The sequence below is a fragment of the Mobula birostris genome, chromosome 20, assembly GCF_030028105.1.
Source record: "Mobula birostris isolate sMobBir1 chromosome 20, sMobBir1.hap1, whole genome shotgun sequence".
Lineage (NCBI taxonomy): Eukaryota > Metazoa > Chordata > Chondrichthyes > Myliobatiformes > Myliobatidae > Mobula > Mobula birostris.
This window is the reverse complement of record NC_092389.1, coordinates 53,492,180-53,517,447: the sequence shown is the minus strand read 5'-3', so window position 1 is coordinate 53,517,447 and position 25,268 is coordinate 53,492,180. Positions and strand designations below refer to the sequence as shown.

Here is a 25,268-nt window from a genome sequence, read left to right as displayed (position 1 = left end):
TTAAAGGAAAGACAATCGCTCGGTTTGTTAATGATGTGTATTTGGATTCAACAGGGAAATTGGGCAGAGCCCTGTGCTATCTCAAGGCATTGGTGTAGATTGGAAGTGTTGTCACTATGGTAACGTGGGAAACACGGCAGCCAGCTTCAGAGCTCTAGCCATCCACAAGCAAGGTCATTCCAAGCAGATAATCTAAACCATGTTAGCTGGGGGGGGGAGAAACGCTGGGCCCCAGGAGCCCAGGGAGAGAAATCTCCCTGCTCTTTGTTTGCAAGGGTGCCGTCCGGTCTTTCCCCTGAACCGGCGGACAGAAACCAGCCTTCCCCGAAAGGTAACAGCTGACGACAGAGCCCGCAGTTGGCGATGCACAGGAGCAGGCCCGGCTGAGCACCGCGCCAACTCACACCGCGGCATCGGCGGCCCGTGCCTTTTTCAAAAAAAATCTTTATTCGTTGAGGGACAGCGCGGAATAGGCCACCCCCCCCCCGCCTCGCCGACAAGCCTCACTGTCCAGCAGTCGCCCAGCCTCGCCATGGGGCAGTTTGCACTGACCAATTGACTGACCGACCCCTACGCCCTTTCGACTGTGGGGGGCAGCCAGAGCGCGCGGTCACAAGGAGTGTGTGCAAAGTAGTAGCAATCCCTCCTCACCTTTCCTCTTCAGCCAGGTCCGACGAGACGTTTTTAAACGGTGCGATACCGCCTGTTCCCAACGCCTTCCCGCCAGCACGTTCCAGCCCTCCACCGTCCTGTGTCAGTAAGCCCCCTTTCAACTCTTCCCCTCTCACTTCCAGGCATCTTCGCTCAGGGGGAAAGAGACCCTGGTGGTACGACTGATAACTTCGATATTTCTGTATACCCCAATGGGGTTTCCCTTCCGCCTCCGAGGCCCCAGGGAAAAGGCTCCGAGTTTGTCCGATCCCTCCTTGCAGCTCATTCTCTCTAATCCGGGCAGCATCTTGGTGAACCTCTTCTACACCCTCTCCAAAGCCTCAGCATCTCCCTGCGAGGCAGATACCGGGGCTATTCACCATCTTCCAAGTGCTTAAGGTCACTGGCACTTGAAGGTACGACAGCCTCAGGACCCACACCACCAGGTTCAGGGACAGTTATTACCCCTCAACCATCAGGAAGGAGGTACAGGAGCCTCAGGACCCACACCACCAGGTTCAGGGACAGTTATTACCCCTCAACCATTCAGGAAGGAGGTACAGGAGCCTCAGGACGCACACCACCAGGTTCAGGAACAGTTATCACCCCTCAACCATCAGGAAGGAGGTACAGGAGCCTCAGGACCCACACCACCAGGTTCAGGGACAGTTATTACCCCTCAACCATTCAGGAAGGAGGTACAGGAGCCTCAGGACCCACACCACCAGGTTCAAGAACAGTTATCACCCCTCAACCATCAGGAAGGAGATACAGGAGCCTCAGGACCCACACCACCAGGTTCAGGAGCAGTTATTACCCCTCAACCATCAGGAAGGAGGTACGGGAGCCTCAGGACCCGCACCACCAGGTTCAGGAGCAGTTATTACCCCTCAACCATCAGGAAGGAGGTACGGGAGCCTCAGGACCCGCACCACCAGGTTCAGGAGCAGTTATTACCCCTCAACCATCAGGAAGGAGGTACGGGAGCCTCAGGACCCGCACCACCAGGTTCAGGAGCAGTTATTACCCCTCAACCATCAGGAAGGAGGTACGGGAGCCTCAGGACCCGCACCACCAGGTTCAGGAGCAGTTATTACCCCTCAACCATCAGGAAGGAGGTACGGGAGCCTCAGGTCCCGCACCACCAGGTTCAGGAGCAGTTATTACCCCTCAACCATCAGGAAGGAGGTACAGGAGCCTCAGGACCCGCACCACCAGGTTCAGGAGCAGTTATTACCCCTCAACTATCAGGAAGGGGGTACAGGAGCCTCAGGACCCACACCACCAGGTTCAGGAACAGTTATTACCCTTCAGCCATCAGGAAGGAGGTACAGGAGCCTCAGGACCCACACCACCAGGTTCAGGAACAGTTATTACCCCTCAACCATCAGGAAGGAGGTACAGGAGCCTCAGGACCCACACCACCAGGTTCAGGGATAGTTATTACCCCTCAACCATCAGGAAGGAGGTACGGGAGCCTCAGGACCCACACCAGCAGGTTCAGGAACAGTTATTACCCCTCAACCATCAGGAAGGAGGTACAGGAGCCTCAGGACCCGCACCACCAGGTTCAGGAGCAGTTATTACCCCTCAACCATCAGGAAGGAGGTACAGGAGCCTCAGGACCCGCACCAGCAGGTTCAGGAACAGTTATTACCGCTCAACCATCAGGAAGGAGGTACGGGAGCCTCAGGATCCACCCCACCAGGTTCAGGGACAGTTATTACCCCTCAACCATCAGGAAGGAGGTACAGGAGCCTCAGGACACACACCAGCAGGTTCAGAAACAGTTATTACCCCTCAACCATCAGGAAGGAGGTACAGGAGCCTCAGGACCCACACCACCAGGTTCAGGAACAGTTATTACCCCTCAACCATCAGGCTCCTGAACCAGAGGGGATAACTTCACTCGCCCCATCACTGAACTGTTCCCACAACCTATGGGACTCACTTTCAAGAACTCTTCATCTCACGTTCTCAATATTAATTGTTTATTTATTTATTGTTATTATTTCTTCTTTTCTGTATTCGCACAGTTTGTTGTCGTTTGCATTCTAGTTGAACACCCAACTAAACAGTAGCCGATCCTGTTGTAGTTGCTATTCTTCAGGTGTTAGCCACCGATGCCCCAGTGAAAACAATCCGTTTGTCTAATCCCTCCTCGTAGCTAATACTCTCTGATCCAGACAGCATCTTGGTGTGCCTCTTCTACACCCTCTCCAAAGCCTCCACATCTTCCTGCTGTGCAGACACCAGAGCTGCTGTCAAATTTCCAAATCGGATTGTTATGGACGAGATAACATCGTGGCGCTGTGGGGCGTGGTCAACATCTCTGGGGGCCAGAGCTACCTGCTGCTCCTGTTTTGAACTGGGATCTCCAAGTTCATTGATTGTGGCACATTAGCTGTGGTTATACAGTTACTTGCTTGTGTGTTTGCTCAATGATTGAATGCCCCAGTTGGGCCAGTCTTTGAATGGTTATGTCGTGGTTATTATTCAAAAGGTTTTATCGAGCGTGTGTAATAAATTTACTTTGAACTTTGCACTGGTAGAGCGGGTGAAGAGCCAGGTGCTGATTGGACAATGGTTGAGAAAGGGCTGGGGAATTATTCTCATCAGTCTGAGCCAAGGTTCACCCTTTGTCCATCCAGCATCGAGCAAGACGTCTTGCTCATTCTCTTTCGCTGCCGGGGGGAGCTTGCTGTGCCTGAACCGACAGCCGCATTTCCTTCCATGAGAACAGTGACCGGACAGGCTTAATTGCCTGTAAATGCTTGGCACAATCGGAATGGTTGTGTGTGAATTTGGGATTCTTTCTCTTACACAGCGGCAGCAGCTTAACAGCCCAGTGGGGTTTTGGAACTGAAACAGGGATTTAATCGTAATTCCCCGAATCCTTATTGGGAGCTTGGAACTGATGACTTTATCCTCAGTTTTTTTTCTCTTATTGAGAGCTTGGAACAGGGAATCGACTGTAACCGACGTTTCGATGGAAAGCTCTGCTGTCTTCATCAGGGACGATACCCGGGCGCGTCTAGTCCGCTGGTGTTTACGCCCCCTGTCGTCCGTCCCTCCTGATTGGCTAGTCCTCGTCCAATCAGGCTTCCGCTCCCTCGCCGTGCTCACAAGCAAGCTCCAGTTCTGACTTGGAGCGAGACCCTCGTCTTTGTTGAAATTCTTTTCCTCGAGTTTTGTTTCAACGGCTTCCTTTACCGGCCGGTCCCGAAGCCCGCTGGCGCGGCGCAGTAGATTTGTGCCGTCGAAATCGGCCCCTCGGCCATCGCGAATGCAATGCTCTGCTGCCGCTAGTGTCTCCGGGTAGCCCAGGCGGATACGCTTCCCGTGCTCCTCGAGCCAGGTTTCCGCCGTCCGTCCGGTGTACGCTGCTCCGCATTCACAGGGAATCCCGTAAACGCCGGCCATCCCCTGTCCCAGGTCACCTTCGACCGGCATAAGCTGTAACCTGAGTCTCCTCAGTTTATTTTTGCCAGTTGCGTCACTGATTGCAAGACGAAAGTGATTCTTTTCTGCAAGACGCCATTCTCCCGCTTTGCATCCAAAGTGCCGTGGATATCCCAGGACTCCGTGTGGGCACGAGCTCCGTGTCCTGGTGGGGGGGGGGTATTTAATGGAAAATACCGGGGGATCGGAGTCGGCGGGGGGTGCGCGGGGAGGGTGAGGAATAAGCTTGCCTGATCAGTGGCGAGAAGAGCAGCTGGGGCGCAGTGCAGCTCTTCATGGCGAAGCCGTCCCTGTGATAAGTTCTCCAGCCGGCGGAGGATTGACGTCAGGCACCCGCTGGTCGGCGTGCCCCTGCTGAAGGCAAGGCCGCTCAGAAAACCAGTCCATGACCATGGGCTCCCGTCTGCTCCGTTTGTCAGCCGCTAAGCCGATTGAGCTCCCTTGCCAAAGTGTAGATTGAGATTGAGGGGGGTGAGAGAGGGAGCAGGTGATCCCATATTCTACTGCACGAGAGTCAAAGTCACACAAAATGAGGAAAACTCTCTCGAGTTTCTTTTTGTCACGTTCTGCAATGGATTTATTTTCTTTCGAAAGAATTTGGTGAAGAGTTTCAAGCGACGGTTACTCAAGTGAGCTTTTCGAGTCTCCACGAATCATTCCCCCCCCCCCCGCCGAGGTCAGTCTTTCCCAGACGATGGGGAAAGCATATCTCCCCAATTCCCTGTCCACACACCAACCAAGCCCGGACGCGGGAAAAGGGCCCTGCGGCCACGCAAAGGGCTTTCGTGTCCCTGGGATCCAAAGTCGACGTCAATTACAGTAAATATATGTATGTTAAATAATTAAATTAAGAATAGTGCAAGAACAGAAGAGAAAGGCGAGGTGGTGTTCGTGGGGGTATCAGCATTGGACTTCAGGGCAGACGGCTCTAAGTTCAAACCCCAGCCGGGTCCCAGCCTGGGCAGCAGCAGTATCTGTGCGGAAGAAAGGCCTGGTGATCTACTTCCGTATCTTTGCCACGGAAACCCTATGGACACCTATGGTCCATGAGATCACAAAGAGTCGGGCAACTGAACAACAGCATTCAGAAATCGGATTAGATTATGAGGACACTCAGTCCTCGTTTATTGTCATTTAGAAATGCATGCATTTAACAGGTCCTTTTCGGAACGGCAGGCAGTGGCTAGTGGGGTACCGCAAGGCTCGGTGCTGGGACCCCAGCTATTTACAATATACATTAATGATTTAGATGAAGGGATTAAAAGTAACATTAGCAAATTTGCAGATGACACAAAGCTGGGTGGCAGTGTGAAATGTGAGGAGGATGTTATGAGAATGCAGGGTGACTTGGACAGGTTGGGTGAGTGGGCAGATGCACAGCAGATGCAGTTTAATGCGAATAAATGTGAGGTTATCCACTTTGGTGGCAAGAACAGGAAGGCAGATTACTATCTGAATGGTGTCAAGTTAGGAAAAGGGAAAGTACGAGATCTGGGTGTCCTTGTACATCAGTCACTGAAAGTAAGCATGCAGGTACAGCAGGCAGTGAAGAAAGCTAATGGCATGCTGGCCTTCATAACAAGGGGAGTTGAGTATAGGTTTCCCATGGTTGTAGATATGCCAAACCTGCCCATGGTTGTAGATAAACCAAACCTGCCTGTGGTTGTAGATATATATAGGCATCCGTTAGTCTCGTGAGACCATGGATTTGCGCCTTGGAAGGTTTCCAGGGTGCAGGCCTGGGCAAGGTTGTATGGAAGACTGGCAGTTGCCATGCTGCAAGTCTCCCCTCTCCACGCCACCGATGTTGTCCAAGGGAAGGGCACTAAGACCCATACAGCTTGGCACCAGTGTCGTCGCAGAGCAATGTGTGGTAACGTGCCTTGCTCAAAGACACAACGCACTGTCTCAGCTGAGGCTCGAACTAGCAACCTTCAGATCACTAGACCGACACCTTAACCACGCGCCAACACTGCCATGGTTGCAGATACGGACTTGGTATTGGCTTACATGCAGGCTGCTGAAACCTTTACTTCTCTGTGATTCACTTTGTTACTGTTACAGACCTTTAAACACCACAGGATAGGTTGAATATTTACTGTGCCTTTCACAAAGTCCTTCTGTCCAAATGATCTACACCATCAATATATCTTTCAGAGGAACCCGCTGTATGTTGGCGTGCACATCCGGCAACAATAACCATGTCATCAGCTGTTTATGTTCGTTGCCGACTGGGAGGTGGACATTGGCCACAGCTTCGGGGAGGAGCCCCCCCCGGTGTGCTGTCTCACTCCTCCAGCAGCTCAACACTGTCCCAGGGCTGAGTTGGAAGCATCAACCCCTGCTTCCTGCTCAGATCCCGGGTTGGCTCTGAGTGTCCGTCTTCCTGACTCCTGAGACCAGGATTTTCCCCACTGGACCATGGCTTCCTCTTGGCTGCTCGAGTTGAAATGGGTCGGCACAGACTGGACGGGCCAAAGGGCCTGTTTCTGCACTGCACCTTTCTATGGCTCTGTGTTACAGCATTCGTACGTTGAGACTGAACAATATTAGACCATAAGGTACAGGAGCAGAATTATTTCACCACGGCTGACCCATTTTCCCTCTCAGCCCCAGTCTCGGGCCTTCTTCCTGTGTCCCTTCGTGACCTGACCAATCAAGAATCGATCAACCTCTGCCTTAAATATCCATGGCCTCCACAGCCGCCTGCGGGATTGAACTCCACAGATTCACCACTCTCTGGCTCAAGAAATTCCTCCTCACCTCCGTTCTATAGAAGGACGCCCCTCTATTCTGAGACTGTGCCCTCTGGTCTCAGACTCTCCCACCATAGCAAGCGTCCTCTCCACGTCCACACTATCGAGGACTTTCGACAGGTTTCAATGAGGTCACCTCTCATTCTTCTAAATTCTGGTGCAATATTTACCCAGAGCTATCAAACGCTCTTCATATGACAAGCCCTTCGATCCTGGAGTCATTTTTTGTGAACCTCCTTTGAGCCCTCTCCAGTTTCAGTGCATTCCTTCCAAGATAAGGGACCCAAAACTGCTCGTAATGTTCCTACGCTGCGACCCAGTAGAGCTTTGAATGAGGTCGGGTGGATAACTTTGACTGTTTGTATCGAGGCAGGGCTGGGCTTCTGGTGTGGGTCTGCGACGATCAAGCTGTGATCAAAGCTGCAGGCATCAAACTCCTTTTGAGGGGCACTCTTGCTTAATATCACTTTATCCTCACAGGTGAGAATAGAAACTGCATTTGCAGTCCCCCTGGGTCTCCACTGAAGTTATTTCAATTGAAGCTGTTAAAGCATATGGAAATGTAAATACTTCCTAATTCAGCTCTCAGCTGGTGGCCCCGATCTCAAAAAGCACAAGACTGTCAGCGCCGTCAAGTTTTGAGGGAGGCCAGATTGCTCTTTGAGATGAGCAGAATGGTTTACATCCCAAGAGCGGCGTTGGACGCACTGATTGCTTATCTGGCCAAGCTGCCAGCGCACTTGACTCACTGTTACACCTGCTCCAGGCGAGGTTTCCGTTCAGGGACCCTGGGTAGGTCCGGCGAGAGAGCAAGTCGCCCCCTTGCGATTTCACCTGCCACCTGAGACACCCAAACCCTTCACCATCAGCACATTCCATCCCCTCTCCGCGCCTTTTACAAAATGCACGACCCCCCTCGCGACGTGATTTCGCTGGCGGTCGCTGAGGTCAAGAGCTACATCTGTTACTGGGGGTGCGAAGGCCCGCGGGCTCTTCCCGCGAGGCACCATCAAGACTTCGGGACATATCACAGATCCTTCATCATATCTGGGGCAGGGTCACTTTGGTAAGAAATGCCAGATGCCGGGGGCAAACCAAGGGTGTTTCTCATCCTTTCTAGACATCTTTTGTACGATCACAAGACACTGCTGGACATTATGAACTTCCAAGTACTGCAGGTCTATCCCCATTAGGGAGTCCAGACGAAGGGTCTTGGCCCGAGACTTTTTCTTCCCCCATAGATGCTGCCTGGCCTGCTGAGTTCCTCCAGCGTTGTGTGTGTGTGGGTGTGTGTGTTGCTCTGGATTTCCAGCATCTGTAGGTTGTTTTCATCAGTGAGTTGCCCGTCGGCGGAGATACTGGACTTGGAGCGGGTTGCCCTGCTGTCTGCTACGGAAAGGCGCGGGAGTCCGTGTCCGGCCTAACGGCGGGCGATTGTCTTGGATCTTTACCCCGGCGGCCGCAAGACCCCGGTGGGCGTCGGTAAAGCAGGATTCTGCAAGTCCGGTTCACCGGCTCTCGGTGATGGGACCGGCGGCGGGAGAGAGCTGCTTGTCGTCGGCAGTAGCGCAGACCAGGCCTCGTACCGCGGTGTCGCCAGGAGGGGAGATGCCGAAGGTGGTCTGGTGTGGCGTCCATGCTGGACTGGGTGCTGCCCTCCAGTGGTCGCTCAGCAGAAGACAAGTGGGATCAACACGCGTGACTGTGCACGTTTGTCTGCGGACTTCCGCGGGCTTGCTGTTGCCGACAACGTCCAGGCACAAACAATCTACAAGACCGTGACACCCAGGGATTTGGGTTATATTATATTTTTCTGTGTGACTGCACACATATATTGCTAACTGATGTGTGCTATATGTGCCTTGTGCTGTGTATGACTAATGCTCCTTTGCGAAGCTGTATTCGCGTCTGATTGAATGATTATTAAAGATTCGTGACCATAACTAATGTCACTGTGAGAGCATTTTCACCTGCACTGATACCAATTTGCCTTCTGGGCAATAAATAATCTTCTTTGTAGGAACGTATGAAATTATGAAAGCATAGATGAGTTAGTGGCAGGAAAGTTGTTCCCACTGGTAGGCGAGACTAGATTCGGGGGAGTAGATTTAGGACGCAGATGAGAAGGAACTGCTTTTCCCAGAGGGTGGAGAATCTGTGGAATTCTGTGCCCAATGAAGCAGTAAATATATTTGAGAAAAGGTTGAATGGATTTTTGCACAGTTGGGGGATTGAGGGTTATTGGGAAAAGGCAGGTGGGTGGAGATGAGTCCATGGCCAGATCAGCCATGATCTTATTGAATGGTGGAGCAGGCTCGACGGGTCAGATGGCCGACTCCTGCTCTTGTTTCTTAGCCAGGCGTCAGAGAACATTTTGGGAGTGCAGTGTGATATGTTTCACTGGAACGGGGCTGCACGAGGACATACCCGATCACCCATGGACGGCTTCCAGACCGTTCAGGCTGACCGGAAGTGCACGGAGAGCGGTAAGAGTAAAGGAGTTGGGGGCTTACTGTTCTGGTTAGCAACAGATGGTGAAATCTGGGGTATATTACGATCGAGGAACGTGTTTGTAGACCGGATATTGAACTTTTTACTGTTGGACTTTGGCCACATTCCACCGTGATACAACACTGGGCGTCACGGGAGGTCGTTCCTGCCTGTGGCCATCGAACGTGCAGCTCCTCCCGTGGAGGGTCAGACACCCTGAGCCAATAGACTGGTCCTGGACTTGTTTTCCATCTGGCATAGTTTGCATTTTGGTGTTTGATTGTTTGTGGTTTTTGTATTGCTGTATTTACACTCTATTCTTGGTTGGTGCGGCTTTAACGAAACCCAGTTTCCCTCAGGATCAATGAAGTATATCTATCTATCTATCTGTAGCCAAATTAAAAGAAAACCAAAGGGAATCATCAATCTACTGATTCCAATTATCTGGTGGTGGGGTGGGGGAGGAATATGATCAATCAATTTCATAGAGTTTTTGCCGGAGTAACCGAGAAGGTTGGGGAAGGCAGGGCCATGGATGTGCTCTGTATGGAATTCAGTAAGACCCTGGGGAAGATTCCACATGATAGGCTGCCGTGGGAAGTTAGATCGCAGGGGATGCAGAGCGAGCTGGCTCGTTGGATGCAGAATTGGCTTTATGGTCACAGGTGGCGTGCAAGGGTGGAACATTGTGCTTTGGGCTGGAGACCCGTGACTCGTGGTGTTCCCCAGGGCTTGGGGCCAGTCTCGTTGGCGTTTGCCATCCGCACCTATGATTTCGAGGAGCCTGGTCAGGGCTTGGTTAGGGTAGGTTTACCAGATGGCGTCTCTGACAGTGAAGATGGCTATCAGGACTGACGGAGGGATCTTGTTCCCTCTTGGGCGGGCCCAAGGAATGGCAAGTGGAATGTAATTTGTCAGGTGCTGCATGCCAGGAAGACGAACCAGGGTGTGACATTTTTCAGTGAATGGCCGAGCCCTGGAGAGCGCTGCAGAACGTCAGGACCTGGGAGCACGAGCCAGCAGTTCTTTGTCAATGGCGTCACAAGTGGGCATTTGTCAGTCAGGGCATTGAGTTGGGACGTCCTGTTGCAGAGGCCACACAGGAAGTAGTATGCTCAGTTTTGACCCTCCTCCTGCAGGAAAGACGCCGTTAGGCTGGACAGAGTACAGAGGAGATTTATGAGGATGCTGCCCAGCATGCAGTTATGGGGAGAGGTGAACAAATTGGGACCTTTACTTTTCTTCCCCCCCCCCAACCCGGAGTGTTGTCAAACTGCAGAAAGACTGAAGGCGCACAGTTCTTCGTGTTGCGGAGTCAGGAGCAAGAGAGGTGCCGGTTTAGGACGAGAGTGCAGAGGTTTAATGAGAACCTGAAGGGTCCACGTTTTCCCTCGGTTGTGGGGGGGAGGTGGTGGTGACCCAGATACTGAACGAGCTGCCAGAGCAAGTGGTTCGGGGCAGGTGCATGAACACTTGGACAGGTAGGTGGATAGGAAAGGTTTCGAACAGGGTTTGCAATACCAGATTGGGAACCCCCTGGTTTAACGGGGGTTTGGGCCAAGCGGGAGCAGCTCAGATGGGAGTCTTATTCGGCCTGCCCTAAGGGTCTCCCTCCATCTTGTATGACCCTGTGATTCTAATAGTTGTACTTAGTCAGGTTATGTTACACTCCGAGCCTTTGGCAGATGGTCTCGTGGGCGAAGGTTGCCTCTCCTTCATCAGCCCCGCCCGGGAGACTTCCGTCAGGCGGGGGCGGTGGCTTCCTCCCAGCCCGCCAGTACAAGCCAAGTTTCTGAAAGGTGCCCCACCCGTTCCTGGTAGCTGACCCAAAAGCACCCCAGCGAGAGGTAGGTGCCAGGAAAGGTCACAGCGGGGCCCCCGGGAGCCCCGGCAGGGGGGCAGGAGCGCCAGAAGTGACACCGGGGCTGACCGGCAATGTTGTGTTCTGTTTGGACAGATTTTGGTTTCGCTAACTTCTATAAGCCAGGAGAGCCTTTGTCGACATGGTGCGGAAGCCCGCCTTACGCAGCCCCGGAGGTGTTCGAAGGACTGCAGTATGAGGGGCCCCTGCTGGACATCTGGGTAACAATTTTGCTTCAAATCTAAAAAAAATAGTTTTGAAATGAGGTTTTCTTTTCTTTAAAATGTCTGCTTCCTCCTTTGAAACGGTTGACTTGATGGGTGTGGTGGTAATGTTAGGATCCTGCCCTACGCCGAGAGACAATTACCGTGGGCGATCGTGGTCTGTCCGTGACCATGATTGTTCTTGGCAAATATTTCTGCAGAAGTGGCCTTTCTTCTGGGGTGGGTCAGGGAGTCTTTGCAAGACGGGCGGCCCCCCACAACCATTCAGGGATTGTCTGCCTGACCGTCAGATTCAAAGCACGCTCATTATCAAAGTGCGTTTGTGTGTGTGCAGCGTTCAACCCTGAGGTTCGACTTCCCCACAGACGACCACGAAACAAAGAAGCACCCCACAGCACCCCTTCAAAGAAAAGCCATCAAGTGCTCAAGGCGCAAATAAAGAGAAAAGAGAGAACAGATCGCGCAAATGCCAAAACACGAGCGGCAAAACACCAAAGCACAGTCACTGAAGTTATCCAGGAGTGCTCCGTGCAGTTTAGTTAAGAACAACACAGTTGCCCTTTGACCGCAGGCCACAGAGCTAGTCCAACCCCCGATCGAAATCGCACAAAGTAGCAGTGAAGAAAGGAATAGCCAGAAGCCAGAAACGCAGAGCCCAGTCCACAAACCAGGCGGTCTGATTAAACCTCGCCCGGGAACCAGGGACTCCGGCAGCGGCCAGCGAGAGGGAGGGGGAGACCGGTCAGGCGCAGGCAGGCGGTGCCGGTACACCCGCTCGCCTTCCGCTCTCGTCCTCGTCGATTTCGATCTTTGGTCGGCGAGAAGCGGAGTCGACCGTGGGTGCCCCACTGCCGCCTTCCCCTGGGCTTCTTGGCCTCCGGGCCCGCGCACTCCCCGCCGAACTCCCTCGATTGGCCCGGGAGACGGGCCATCAGAACATAAATCCCAGGTTCCAATCGCACGCAGCTGAGTAGCAGAATCGTGTTTGAAAGAGGCAGGAGAAAACAAAGACGTAGTTCTGTGAACCGCCCGGAAGGCGTCGCCTTCGGTCACGTTGCTCGCTGGGGCCCTCTGCTTTCACTTCACACCTGTTGGGGTTAAATTGTGCCTGCTATTAATTTTCCAGCTAATGTAAACCCACCGAAAGCACAGCCAATCTCCTTCTTAATAAACTCTACACCACCACCCAGTTTCCTGTTTGCAAACTTGCTAACCAGAACCACTTAACGTCCTCATCCATCCCCTTCAGACGCGGCAAAGGTCCCAGCGCCCAGTCCCGTGGTACCCCACTGGCCAGGGACATCCTGTCAGAAAAAAGCCACTGACCATAATTCAGGATTCAACGCATGCCTCAGATCTTCACGCCATTTTTCAGAATAAACCCAGAAGTGCTGCCAACTCTCAGTAGATTGGGCAACGTCTGTGGAGAGAGTAAAGGAGCTGACATTTCAAGTCAAAGAACTCTTTGACTCCGTCAACATTGTGTCTAAGCTGGTTCCCCGTCTAGCTGGCGGGTCTGGCTTCTCCAGGAACTGACCGAGCCCCGGGACCGTTTCTCAATTGTGCCAACGCGACTGTCCTGGCACGGGTCAGGGAGAAAAGGAGCGGGAAGGGTGGAGGCTCTGGAAGTCCGAAATGGGGCAGGAGAGGGACACAGGGTCAGGGGCTTCAGGTCCGAGCTGAGCCGGAGCGGGGTGGAAAGTGTGAAAGCAGGTCGTGCGGGGGTGTGGGGTGGGTGGAAAGCTCAAAGAAAGTGATGGGGATCAAATTCAAATGAGCAGCAGCGCAGTCATGAAACCTGGGTTTCGTTCAAGTTGATGGGCAATTCTGGATGGGAGTTATAGTTTAGCGATCACCGACGTGGGGGAACGGCGATCGCCAATGTGGGGATTATAGTTTCGTGATCGCCAACGTGGGGATTATTATCTGTGCATCACCAATGTGGGGATTATTGTCTGGCGATCACCAACATGGGGATTATAGTTTCGTGACCGCCAATGTGGGGATTATATTTTTGTGATCGCCAAGGTGGGGATTATTGTCTGGGCAATCACCAGCGTGGGGATTATTGTCTGGGGAATCACCTACGTAGCGTAGTGGAACATTTTATTTGAGGCTTGCGTTAAAAGTGTCCTGTTTTCGCATACAGTAGCCGAGGTGGGATAGCAGAGCGGATGATGGGCCGAACGGCCTGCTCCTGCTCCAACTTCTGGTGGTCTTACGGCACTGTCGGAGAGAGCTGTGTTCCGCGTGCCTCAGGTCAATGTCACCGACTCGGCCAGTGCCGGTACCCGTGCCCCAATCCCCCCCCCCACCCCCCCCCGAGACCGCGACTCGTTTGAAACCCGGCCGCGGATACGTGAAAGTGCAGATTGTGGACGATGCCGCCGCCCCCCCCCTCCAACTTTTCACGCAAGGTTCCTTACCGTTTGTGTCCGCAGAGTCTCGGTGTAGTCCTCTACGTGCTGGTTTGTGGAGCCCTACCCTTTGACGGTCCGACGCTGCCACTGCTGAGACAGAGGGTCCTGGAAGGCAGGTTTAGAATACCGTACTTCATGTCCGAAGGTGAGAACGCACAGAGCACGCGTAAATACTGAGCCGAACCCCCTTCAGAAGCACGCCGCACGCGGTGTTCCAATGCGGGATTTCAACTCACAGGGCCGGCCGGTCCTCCGTTTTTCCTGCTGGACCTGCTGAGTGTTTTTCCCTTCCCCAGTAGAATGCTTGTCGTTGGGGGGGGGTGGGGGTTACCACGGGAAAAGATTAGATTAGATTCAACTTTATTGTCATTGTGGTGAGTGCAGACTCAAAGCCGATGAAATGCATTTAGCATCTGACCAGAAATGCAAAGAATAGTGTTATTTACAAAATAACGGTGAGTAAAAAGTAAGTGCTCCAGCACACAAATATAAAAGTACTGAGACAGTACAATACGGATGCAATACTGCTTAGTGCTGTAATGTGAGGTTCAGCAGGGTCACAGCCTCAGGGAAGAAGCTCTTCCTGTGCCTGCTGGTGCGGGAGCGGAGGCTCCTGTAGCGCCTACCGGATGGGAGGAGAGTAAAAAGTCCATGGTTAGGGTGAGATTGCACAGTACTGTAGTAATTTTATGTATTGCACTGTACTGCTGCCGCAAAAAAAGACAAATTTCATGACAGATGATAAACCTGATTCTGATATGGGTCTCTGTTGTGGACTGGGAGTGGAAAACTGGGGGACAGGGAGAGAGGGAATCATGGTTGGTGAAAAGGAGGAAGGGATTGAGGGGAGGGAGCGAGAAGCACCAGAGAGGCATTCTACAATGATCAATAAACCGATCGTTTGGAATCCTGGTGTCTCGGGGCTGTGCCACCCCCTCCTGCCCCTGGCACTCCTTCTCTGCCGCCTGTCCCCACACCCCGTCCCGCGGGCACTCCACCCTCGCCGTTCCCGACATCCTTTGCTCCCGCCAGATTTACAAACTCGCCCCCCCTCCCCGCTCCACGTTGCCAGATAAAGTCCCGTGCAGAAGTTTTCGGCACCCGAGCTATACCCTTCTGCCTAAGACATTTGCACATTCGTACCAGCCTAAAGCACTTCACCTGATGGCTCTCTCCACCCTCTGGGAGAAGAAATTGACCCTCCAGTTCCTTTAAACCTTTCTGGGAGGTTGCCTGTTCGCCCTAAGCCTTTGTCCACTTGTTTTTGGTTTTGGGGGAGAAAAATGAGTGCCGGGTTGGAGGGTGGCTGGTGGAGATACGTCCCTGCCAAAGGAGGGGAAAGGCTTTTTTCCTGTCCACTAGCCTGCAGGTCACCCTTGGGCAAGGGATCAGGTGGTGGATGGTCGTAGGAGTGGCTGGTGCAGACCACACGACCACTGACGGCCAGGCAGACAGTCTCTGACCAGTATTGATAATGGGCTGGTGGGGGGGGGGGGGGTCACCCATCTTGTAAAGACACACACCGCCCCAGAAGACGACAAACCGATTCTGTGGAAAAATCTGCCAAGAACAATCACGGTCACGGAAAAACCGCGAGCGCCCACGTCCTGCGATGCGGCTCATGATGATGATGCCATACGACGCGGCGCGTAATGATGATGTCGTATGGCGCGGCACGTAACGCTATCTGTCTCTACGTTCCAAGGAAGGAAGTCTCGCTTGGCCAACTTCTCCCTGCAACTCAAACCTCCCCCCCATGTTCCCTTTGAACTCCTCTGGTGGTCCTCCCGCCCGACCTCAGCGGGAACAGGCTGCTCCTAGCCCAGTCTGTGCCCCCACCGCCCCTCAGTGCTGCGTAAAGTGTCCTGGGGCCCGAGCTTGTGAGCACCCCCCTGCCCCCCAGAGCCTCACAGTATGGGCCAGGACCTTCAGTCACCCAGAGGTGAGATGCATTCCCTTCCCATGGCCCTGTGCCCACCTCCCCTCTCCCGCCTTTCTCAGCCCTCACTTTCCTTTCAGCCGCAGTAGGGGTTCCGGTGCCCGCAGGAGCCGTTGGCCACCCCAGGGGGTTGACAGCTCTCGGTGCATCGGCCTTGAACGAGGGGATGTACCTGCCGCTGCCTGTAATTGCTGGTAGGGTTTCCCCCGCCGCTTGCCTGCCCACTGGGGTGGCGGGTTGCCAACTGTCCCGTATTAGCCGGGACACCCCGTATATCGGGAAACCACCTCTCACTGCTCCCCATCTGTAATTTCTTCGGCTATCTCCCCCTCCCCCTCCCCCTCCCACTTTCAAACCTCTTACTCACTCTTCCTTAAGTTAGTCCTGACGAAGGGTCTCGGCCTGAAACGTTGACCGTACCTCTTCCTAGAGATGCTGCCTGGCCTGCTGCGTTCCACCAGCAACTTTGATGTGGGTATATTGGGCTAAATTGGTTTGTCCCATACAGGACCACCCTTCTCCCGTATTTCCCCCCGCTAAGGTAGAGCGTTCCTCTGAAACCGTTCGTAAGCCGAAATGGCGTAAAGTGAGGAAGCGATTACCATTAATGTATACGGAAAGAATTTCTGAGTGTTCCCGGACCCAAAAAAATAACCTACCAAATTGTACCAAGTAACACATAAAACCTAAAATAACAGTAACATATAGTGAAAGCAGGAATGGTATGATAAATACACAGCCTATATAAAGTAGAAATAATGTATGTACGGTATAGTCGGGAAGATTAAACCAAAACCGATTCGTGGGGAAAAAGATCGGCACGTCACGCATGCACACACAGGTGCCCGTGCAAGGCTTCACGGTCATGGTAGTCTTTCCTGGGGTAAACACAAGTGTCCCGGGATTTGACTGCTACTTCTGTCCCTCATTTCGGAGTGGGGAAAGTTGGCGACTCTTAGGTGGGGGTGGGGGAAATGAACATCTCCGTGTCATTTCAAGGCAGCTGGTTTGCCGGCCCCTTTGGTCAGCCTGGCGAGCGTAACCCCAAGACTTTCTGGCCCGCCCCCATAGACTGTGAGCACCTGATCCGCCGCATGCTGGTGCTGGACCCCTCCAAGAGGCTTACCATCGCTCAGATCAAGGAGCACAGGTGGATGCTGGCCGAGGTCCCGGTGCAGAGGCCCGTCGGGCACCCGCAGCCCAGGGAGAGCAAGACCAGTGCGGGCGAATACAACGAGCAGGTCCTTCGGCTGATGCACAGCCTGGGCATCGATCAGCAGAAGACGATTGAGGTAAAGAGTGGGGGGGGGTGGGTGGAGGGGCACCATTTTACCTGAAGAATACAGCCACACCTGGATTACTGAGGCCTGCTAAACTCTGGGCGACTTTAAACAATCTACCGCAGGGTTTTCCACTCCTGACCCAAGGCCTCGGCAAAATTCTCTGCTCCCCAACGCCCCGGATTTCTCCGGCAGGCTCCGCTGCAAGGGATTGATGTGATTTAAGCCGGGGGGGGGGGTGGTGTACAACTCCTCAGGAGATTCTCTCAGGCATCCTCTCCGCTTCCCGTCCAGTCCTGACGAAGGGCCTCGGCCCGAACTGTCGGCTGTCCGCTCGTTTCCACAGGTGCCTTCCAGAGGCTTGCCGGGTTCCTCCAGCCTTGGGCGTGCGTTGTCACAGGAAGATTTCTCACCCGCGGGCTTTAAGTGATTTCGGAACGCTAACAACCGTGACTAAGTTTCTTTCATGAGCAGACGCGGAACTGTGCGCTGCCCTTCGGCCCACAATGTTGTGCCTAGCCCGCTGGAAAGTGAATCGAAAAACCCTCCAGAAACTAGCCCCTCCTACCTACACCATGTCCATATCCCTCCAACTTCCTCACATTGACGTGCCTATCCAAACGTCTCTTAAAAGCCTCTGATGTGTTTGCCTCTCCCCCCACACCAGGGCAGCTCATTCCAGGCACCCAGTACTCTCTTGAGTTAAAAAAAACTTACCCCCTCACATCCCCCTTTGATCCTCACAGTCAATGCAGTGAAGACATTTCAACCCTGAGCAAAAGATATTTCCTGCCCATTCTATCTCTGCCTCTCATAATCTTGAGAACCTGTAATAAATCTCCCCTCAGCCTCCGAACTTGTCAATCACCCCTCGCGTTTTGTTGAGGGCTTCCGCATAACACTCAGAAAAGGAGGAACCTCATAGTCTCTGGACGGTGTGGGGGGTAGGGGGAGACACTAATCACCAGCGCCCAAGGGGACTGGAGTGAAGAGGCAGCCTTTCTGAGCATCTTTCCTCTCTGTACAGCTCAAAGGTGTGTGGCTGTGGGCACGTATACGCCTGGTCCGTTCGCTGGCTGGACGGAGGCAGCTCTGCTCGACGCCATCCCCCAGCCCTTCCTCCGGTACATTGCTGCTGCCTTCAGCACCCGCCTGATAGTTGCCAGTTCCAGACATCCCACCTCTCCCGGAAGTTCCGGGAGCCTCCCGCATGTGAATAGTGGCTCCCTGATGCCCGCAAATTACATACAATGTCACGGAAATCAATCTTTTTGAGAGAGAGTGAGCGAGCGAGAGGGAAAGCGAGAGAGAGCACGAGAGCGACCACAGAGAGAGAGAGAGAGAGCGCGAACGAGAGAGATCACGCCATGGCAGAGTGTTCCAAAATAAGAAAATATAAAACGCCCCTCACCCCAGACTACACTAAAGTTTACCCCTGCCTAATAGGGGTCAAAAATAATGACAGTGTTGCTCGCTGCACTGTTTGCAACAGTGACTTTTCTATTGCCCATGGTGGGTTAAAATGTAAAAGACGTGTTGAGGTGAGTTTAACAGGTGTCATTTGTTCATTAGCGTAGCTAACGTTATTTAAACTATCTGGCTAGCTGCTAAGGAGCTACTCCATTGCAGACATCCCACCTCTCCTGGAAGTTCCGGGAGTCTCCTGCAAATTGATGGTGCTACCTCCCTGAAATGAGTTTTTGCAGGGTGGCATGTCTGCAGTTCTGTGTGTGTGTGTGTGTGTGTGTGTGTGTGTCTGTGTGTGTGTGTGTGTGTGTGTGTTTGTGTGTGTGTGTGTGTGTGTGTGTGTGTGTGTGTGTGTCTGTGTCTCCCACACACCACCCTCAAGTTTCCTTGGACCAGTTTTTGAGAAACAAACTACCCCCTGACATTTTCTATCAAACTACACGCTCAAGCGCCAGTTACGGTTGAAATTACAGTCGAAATGATGAACTCTGCCCCTCCCTACCCCCCCCCCCACCCCGGCTGATTTTACATGCTCCTTTTCTCCCTCGCAGTCTTTGCAGAACAAGAGCTACAACCACTTCGCGGCCATCTATTATCTGCTGGTGGAGAGGCTGAAATCACACCGCAGCAGCTTCCCCGTGGACCAGCGGCTCGATGCTCGGCAACGGCGGCCCAGCACGATCGCCGAGCAGACTGTCGCCAAGGTAAGGCCCTGCCAGTTGTAGACCTGTGGCGAAAGGGTGATGGCGCGGAGGTCGCGCTCCCCGTGTCTGCGCGTCGCACGAACCTACGCGTCTGGGTTTAACGGTGCAGGGGTTGGCGTGCCTTTCGCGGCCATCTTTAAAACTTCGCAGCCTGGATCTGTGGAAACCTTGCGCAGAAGACTTTTTCCTACAGGCAGAGCTCCCTGGGAGCATGCAGCTTTGCTAAAAATATGTCACGACGTTCTAAATTATTTATAATTCTCTTCACACTTGGACTTTGCCAGTGATTCAGTGACATCCGCTTTCAGCTGTTCCTCTCCCCGCGCCTGCGGTGCGGATTAACTGAATGTTAATCGAGGAAATAATCTAGCCCCCCCACCCCCCCGCCCCACAGTCACTCCTCCCCACTAATCATCATTACGTTCTAACTCGAAAGCTCCTGAACAGGGTCATGGAGAGCGTTTTGCTCCAATAATAATAGAAAAAAATGAACATTTATGTTTTAGTGCAAGGGTTGTAAGTTACAGAAACAGGCCCTTCAGCCCAGCTGTTTAATGCTAGCCCCTTTACCCTTCTGCATTAGGAGCACATGCCTTGCCGATTTAACCGTCTCTCTGAATGCCCTCATCATGTGCCGTGTTGTAAGGACGTAGGCCATCAGAATCGGGTTTAATATCACCGGCATACGTCGTGAAATTTGTCAGCTGTACAGTGCAATACATGATAGATACAGATAGATACAGAAAAATAAATAAGTAAATCAGTTACAGTAAGTATATATATTAGAGTTAGATTAAAAATAGTGCAAAAACAGAAATAATTTTTAAAAGTGAGGTCGTGTTCATGGGTTCAATGTCCATTTAGGAATTGGACAGCAGAGGGGAAGAAGCTGTTCCTGAATCACTGAGTGTGTGCCTCCAGGCTCCTGTACTTCCTTCCGGACAGTAACACGGAGAAGAGGGCACGTCCAGGGTGGCGGGGGTCCTTAGTAACGGACGCCGCCTTTCTGAGGCACCGCTCCTCGAAGCTGTCCTGGATACCAGTGCCCATGATGGAGCTGACTAATTTTGAATCACCTTTCTATGACCACGATTGCTCGTGGCAAATGTTTCTACACAAGTGATTTGTGCCATCGCCATCTTCTGGGCTGTGTCTTTACAGGAGGGTGACCCCCGCACCCCTCCCAACCAGCCATTATCGACACTCTTCAGAGACTGTCCCGCCTGGTGTCAGTAGTCGTATAACCAAAGTTTAAAAAATAAGTTTTATTATCAGAGTACATCTACGTCACCACATATAACCCTGAGAGTCTTTTTCCTGCAGGCAGACTCAGTAAATCTATAGAATAGGAACTGTAAACAGGATCAGTGAAAGATCTACCAGCGTGCAGAAGACAACAGACTGTACAAATGCAAATATAAATAATTAGCAATACTAACGAGAACATGAGATAACGAGGTAAAGAAGTCCTTGGGAGTGAGTCCATTGGCTGTGGGAACACTTCAACGACGGGGCAGGTGAAGTTATCCCCTTTTGTTCAGGAGCCTGATGGCTGAACCTGGTGATGCGAGTCCTGAGGCTGCTGTATCTTCTCCCTGAAGGCAGCAGCAAGAAGAAAGCGTGACCTGGGTGATGGGGGTCCCTGACAACGGATGCTGCTGTCGAAGTTTCTGTTCAAGGGCATTGGTGTTCCCATTCCAGTCAATACACCCTCCACCACACACCTACAGAACATAGACTCGTGATATGCACCTCGTCTCATACCGCCATCCGCCACGCACTCCCATGGCTTCATTTGACCCTGATCGGGGGGTGGGAGGGGGTGCTACACCTCACCCAAAGGCGACCTGTGGGCTAGCAGAGGGAAGGAGCGCCTTACACCCCCTTTGGTAGAGACGCATCCCCAACCCAACACACAAACACAGCGACTTGAATCAAACGTTTATTGGAGAGAGCTGTAGTTAAGTCATGGAGTGCAGCATCAGGGGGGTTTAGTCTCAATATTTGGGGAGATACATTTCCACGCAGTGAGCGGAAGAGATTTGGGTCTCTCGTCTGCTGGCGGGATCAGACGCAGGACCATTCCCTGGGAAACTGGGAGATGCACTCAGCCCGGTGTCCCCGTTCTGAGTGAAATTTCAACATAGAAACATAGAAAACCTACAGCACCATACAGGCCCTTCGGCCCACAATGCTGTGCTGAACACGTACCTAGTTCGGAAATTACCTAGGGTTACCCATAGCCCTCTATTTTTCTAAGCTCATTTCTAACATACAAAGTACATTTATTATCCAAGAATGTATAAATTATACAACCTTGGCTGCTTACAGGCAGCCGCAAAGCGAGGTACCCGAAAGAACCCAGTTAATAATCAATAAGGACCAACCCCCCCCAATGCAAGAGGACAGAAAAAAAAACAAATCATGTAAACAACAGAAGCAAGCAAAACAATGGATTTCAGAACCAAACTGAGTCCTTAGATCCAGCTCCCTGGAGCAGCCCTGGAGTAGGCCCAAACCCTCGGTAGTCTGTCCGTCATGTTAGCGGGGCAATTTGCTGCAAGGCTCGCGGATCTGACGCACAGCACCCGGGTGCCGGGGGGGGGGGGGCGGAGAGGAGGCCCCCAGCCGATCCGGGCCGGCGTTTAAATTGTCCAAGCGGTGGATTGTGCCTTGCGCTGGGACCCAGGCCCTGCCGCGGGCCCTAGTGTTCGCTACCGAGGGGGCCGCCCCCGACCTCTCCCGAATCGGCCCAGCGCCCAGAGCTGTCCGACCTCACCCGACCCTCGACATTCTGCCTCATTCAGCAGCTTCCTGTCTGTAGCCTTCAGGTGTTGTTCTTTTCGAGGACAGTGCCTAATCTTCCAGACCAGCCCACCATGTTGAAGCCTTGTCCAAGTAGACAGCCTCCACTCCCATTCGGACTGGTAGCTCTCACACCCCGCCACCCCCTCCAGATCCCCCCCAGTATCTTCCCTTGATGGCAGGCTGACTAGCCTGCAGTTCCCTGCTTATCCTTGCTTCCCTTCCCAATCAACGGAACAACATTAGCCTCCTTCCGGTCTTTGGGAAGCTCACCATTGAAGCAGTCATCTCCCCAAGGGACTCCATAATTCCCCCCGGAGCTTCCCACCAAGTCCGAGGACGCGCTTAGCCTGGCCCTAGGAATTTATCCACTCAGAGTATGGTGAGCAGCTGTGGGCCCCCTATCTGAGAAGAGGTGAGCTGACATTGGGGAGGGTTAAAGTGAGATTCACGAAAATGTCCCTGGGATTGAAAGCAACACACATCAAAGTGGCTGGTGAACGCTTCTTTTGTTTGTCGTATGCATTAATGATCTGCATGATGGTAAATTGGATGAGTAAGTATGCAGATGATACTAAGATAGGTGGAGTTGTGGATAATGAAGGAGGTTTTCAAAGCTTGCAGAGAGATTTAGGCCAGTTAGAAGAGTGGGCTGAAAGATGGCAGATGGAGTTTAATGCTGATAAGTGTGAGGTGCTACATTTTGGTAGGACTAATCAAAATAGGACATACATGGTAAATGGTAGGGCATTGAAGAATGCAGTAGAACAGAGGGATCTAGAAATAATGGTGCATAGTTCCCAGAAGGTGGAATCTCATGTGTATTGGGTGGTGAAGAGAGCTTTTGGTTTGCTGGCCTTTATTAATCAGAGCATTGAGTATAGGAGTTGGGATGTAATGTTGAAATTGTACAAGGCATTGGTGAGGCCAAATTTGTAGTATTGTGTACAGTTTTGGTCACCGAATTATAGGAAATATGTCAACAAAATAGAGAGAGTACAGAGAAGATTTACTAGAATGTTACCTGGGTTTCATCTCCTAAGTTACAGAGAAGGGTTGAACAAGTTGGGTCTTTATTCTTTGGAACGTAGAAGGTTGAGGGGGGACTTGATAGAGGTGTTTAAAATTATGAGGGGGATTGATAGAGTTGACATGGATAGGCTTTTTCCATTGAGAGTGGGGGAGATTCAAACAAGAGGACATGAGTTGAGAGTTAAAGGGCAAAAGTTTAGGGGTAACATGAGGGGGAACTTCTTTACTCAGAGAGTGGTAGCTGTGTGGAACGAGCTTCCAGCAGAAGTGGTTGAGGCAGGTTCGATGTTGTCGTTTAAGGTTAAATTGGACAGATATATGGACAGGAAAGGAATGGAAGGTTATGGGCTGAGTGCAGGTCGGTGGGACTAGGTGAGAGTAAGAGTTTGTTATGGACTAGAAGGGCCGAGATGGCCTGTTTCCGTGCTGTAATTGTTATATGGTTATATGGTCTATATAGTTATATGAGTCTGATGGCTCTGGGCCTGTGCTTGCTGGAATTCACAGAACGAGGGGTGACCGATCGAAAGGCCTCAATGGAGTGGATGTGGAGAGGAGGTTTCCTATAGTGGGGGGGAATCGAGGAGCAGAGGGCTTCAGAATAGAAGGACGTCCTTTTAGAACGGGAATGAGGAGGAATTCCTTGAGCCGGAGAGTGGTGAATCTGTGGAATTTGTGGCCACAGGCGGCTGTGGACGCCAAATCATTGGCTATATTTAAATCAGAGGCTAATGGATTCTTGTCCAAGGCATGCAGGGATATGGGGAGAAGGCAGGAGATTGGGGCAGAGAGGGAAAATGGATCAGCCCTGATGAAATGGCAGAGCAGACTCAGTGGGCCGAATGGCCCAATTCTGCTCCTATATCTTATGGTCTTAAGGGGCAGATGGGGCACTTGGACCTTCAGGCTGTTCTGTTAAAAAGGACCCTGGGGTCTTCGGCTGAGAAGCTAGGTGCCTTCCGTTGAAAGAAAACACATGAAAAGCTGCGATTTCTTGGTAAAATAACCATGTTAACATCACTTTTCCTTCCTCCCACCCAGTTTCCACTGGAGCGAGCCAATTTAAAAATCATCTGGTTGTGTCTATTCCAAGTGAAAAGATTAACGCCCTTTGCTTCCTGAAACTGTGGAATAGCAGAAGGAATATAATCTGGCCGATTCTATCGATTAGTCGAAATTCATTCAGGCCTTAAAGTTAATCTTTGTAAGCAAAATCTTCTGGCCTCCCAGTGAAGACCGCTGCTCGCTGTGCCCCTCTGCAGAGTGGTTGATGTATGGGATGTTCTTTGTGGGTTCCACTTGGCTAACCTCTCCCTTCCCACACAGTTCCCGCTGAACAGCTTCATTTGGGTGTGGTGTCTGCGGAAATTCCCTGGGGCCTACTGCCCAAGCTCACAGGATTGATTCCCGGGTGGAGATTTTGCCCTTCGCCTCCCTTACGTCGAAATTTGGCGCAAGGAGAGACCCTTCGGCCCATCTCATCCATGGTGGCCGAGGTGCTAGCCCATATGCCTGCATTTGGCCCGTATTCTAAACCGGGGGGGGTTCCAATCTTTTCTTTTAAACCCATGGACCAACACCATTAACCGAGGGGTCCGTGGGGATCCCCTTGCTCTGGACCTTACCTGTCCAAATGTCTTTTAAATACTGTAGTTGTGGCAACACCAGGACATGTTCAAGGCACGGTGCCTCGGAAGGGTGGCATCCATCATTAGGGACCCCCACCACCCAGGACGTGCCCTCTTCTCATTGCTACCATCAGGGAGGAGGTACAGTAGCCTGAAGACACACACTCAGTGATTCAGGAACTGCTTCTTCCCCTCTGCCATCTGATTCCTGAAAGGACATTCAAATCCGTGAACACTACCTCATTACTTTTATTCTTATTTCAATTTTTGCACTACTTACTTAATTTAATGGAGGATCTAAGAGAACTTAGGGTCCGGGTCCATAGGACACTCAAAGCTGCTGAGCAGGTTGACAGTGCTGTTAAGAAGGCGTCTGGTGTGTTGGCCTTCATCAACCGTGGTACTGAGTTCAAGAGTTGAGAGGTAATGTTACAGCTATACAAGACCTTGAGTCAGACCCCATTTGGAGCGCTGTGCTCGGTTCTGGTCACCTCACTACAGGAAGGATGTGGAAACTATAGAAAGGGTGCAGAGGAGATTTACAAGGAT

At 52.1% G+C, this 25,268-nt stretch overlaps 1 protein-coding gene across 2 annotated transcripts in view; it reads left to right on the top strand.

Annotated features, from left to right (window-relative positions):
- Positions 1-25,268, top strand: part of sik2a (salt-inducible kinase 2a) — a 249,348-nt gene that overhangs the window by 192,191 nt on the left and 31,889 nt on the right. For both annotated transcript variants that reach the window (XM_072238566.1, XM_072238567.1), the window contains 4 exons: positions 11,317-11,441; positions 13,886-14,009; positions 16,875-17,095; positions 19,102-19,254. In XM_072238566.1, the coding sequence (XP_072094667.1) occupies positions 11,317-11,441; positions 13,886-14,009; positions 16,875-17,095; positions 19,102-19,254 (623 nt within the window). The remainder of the gene's footprint in view (positions 1-11,316; positions 11,442-13,885; positions 14,010-16,874; positions 17,096-19,101; positions 19,255-25,268) is intronic.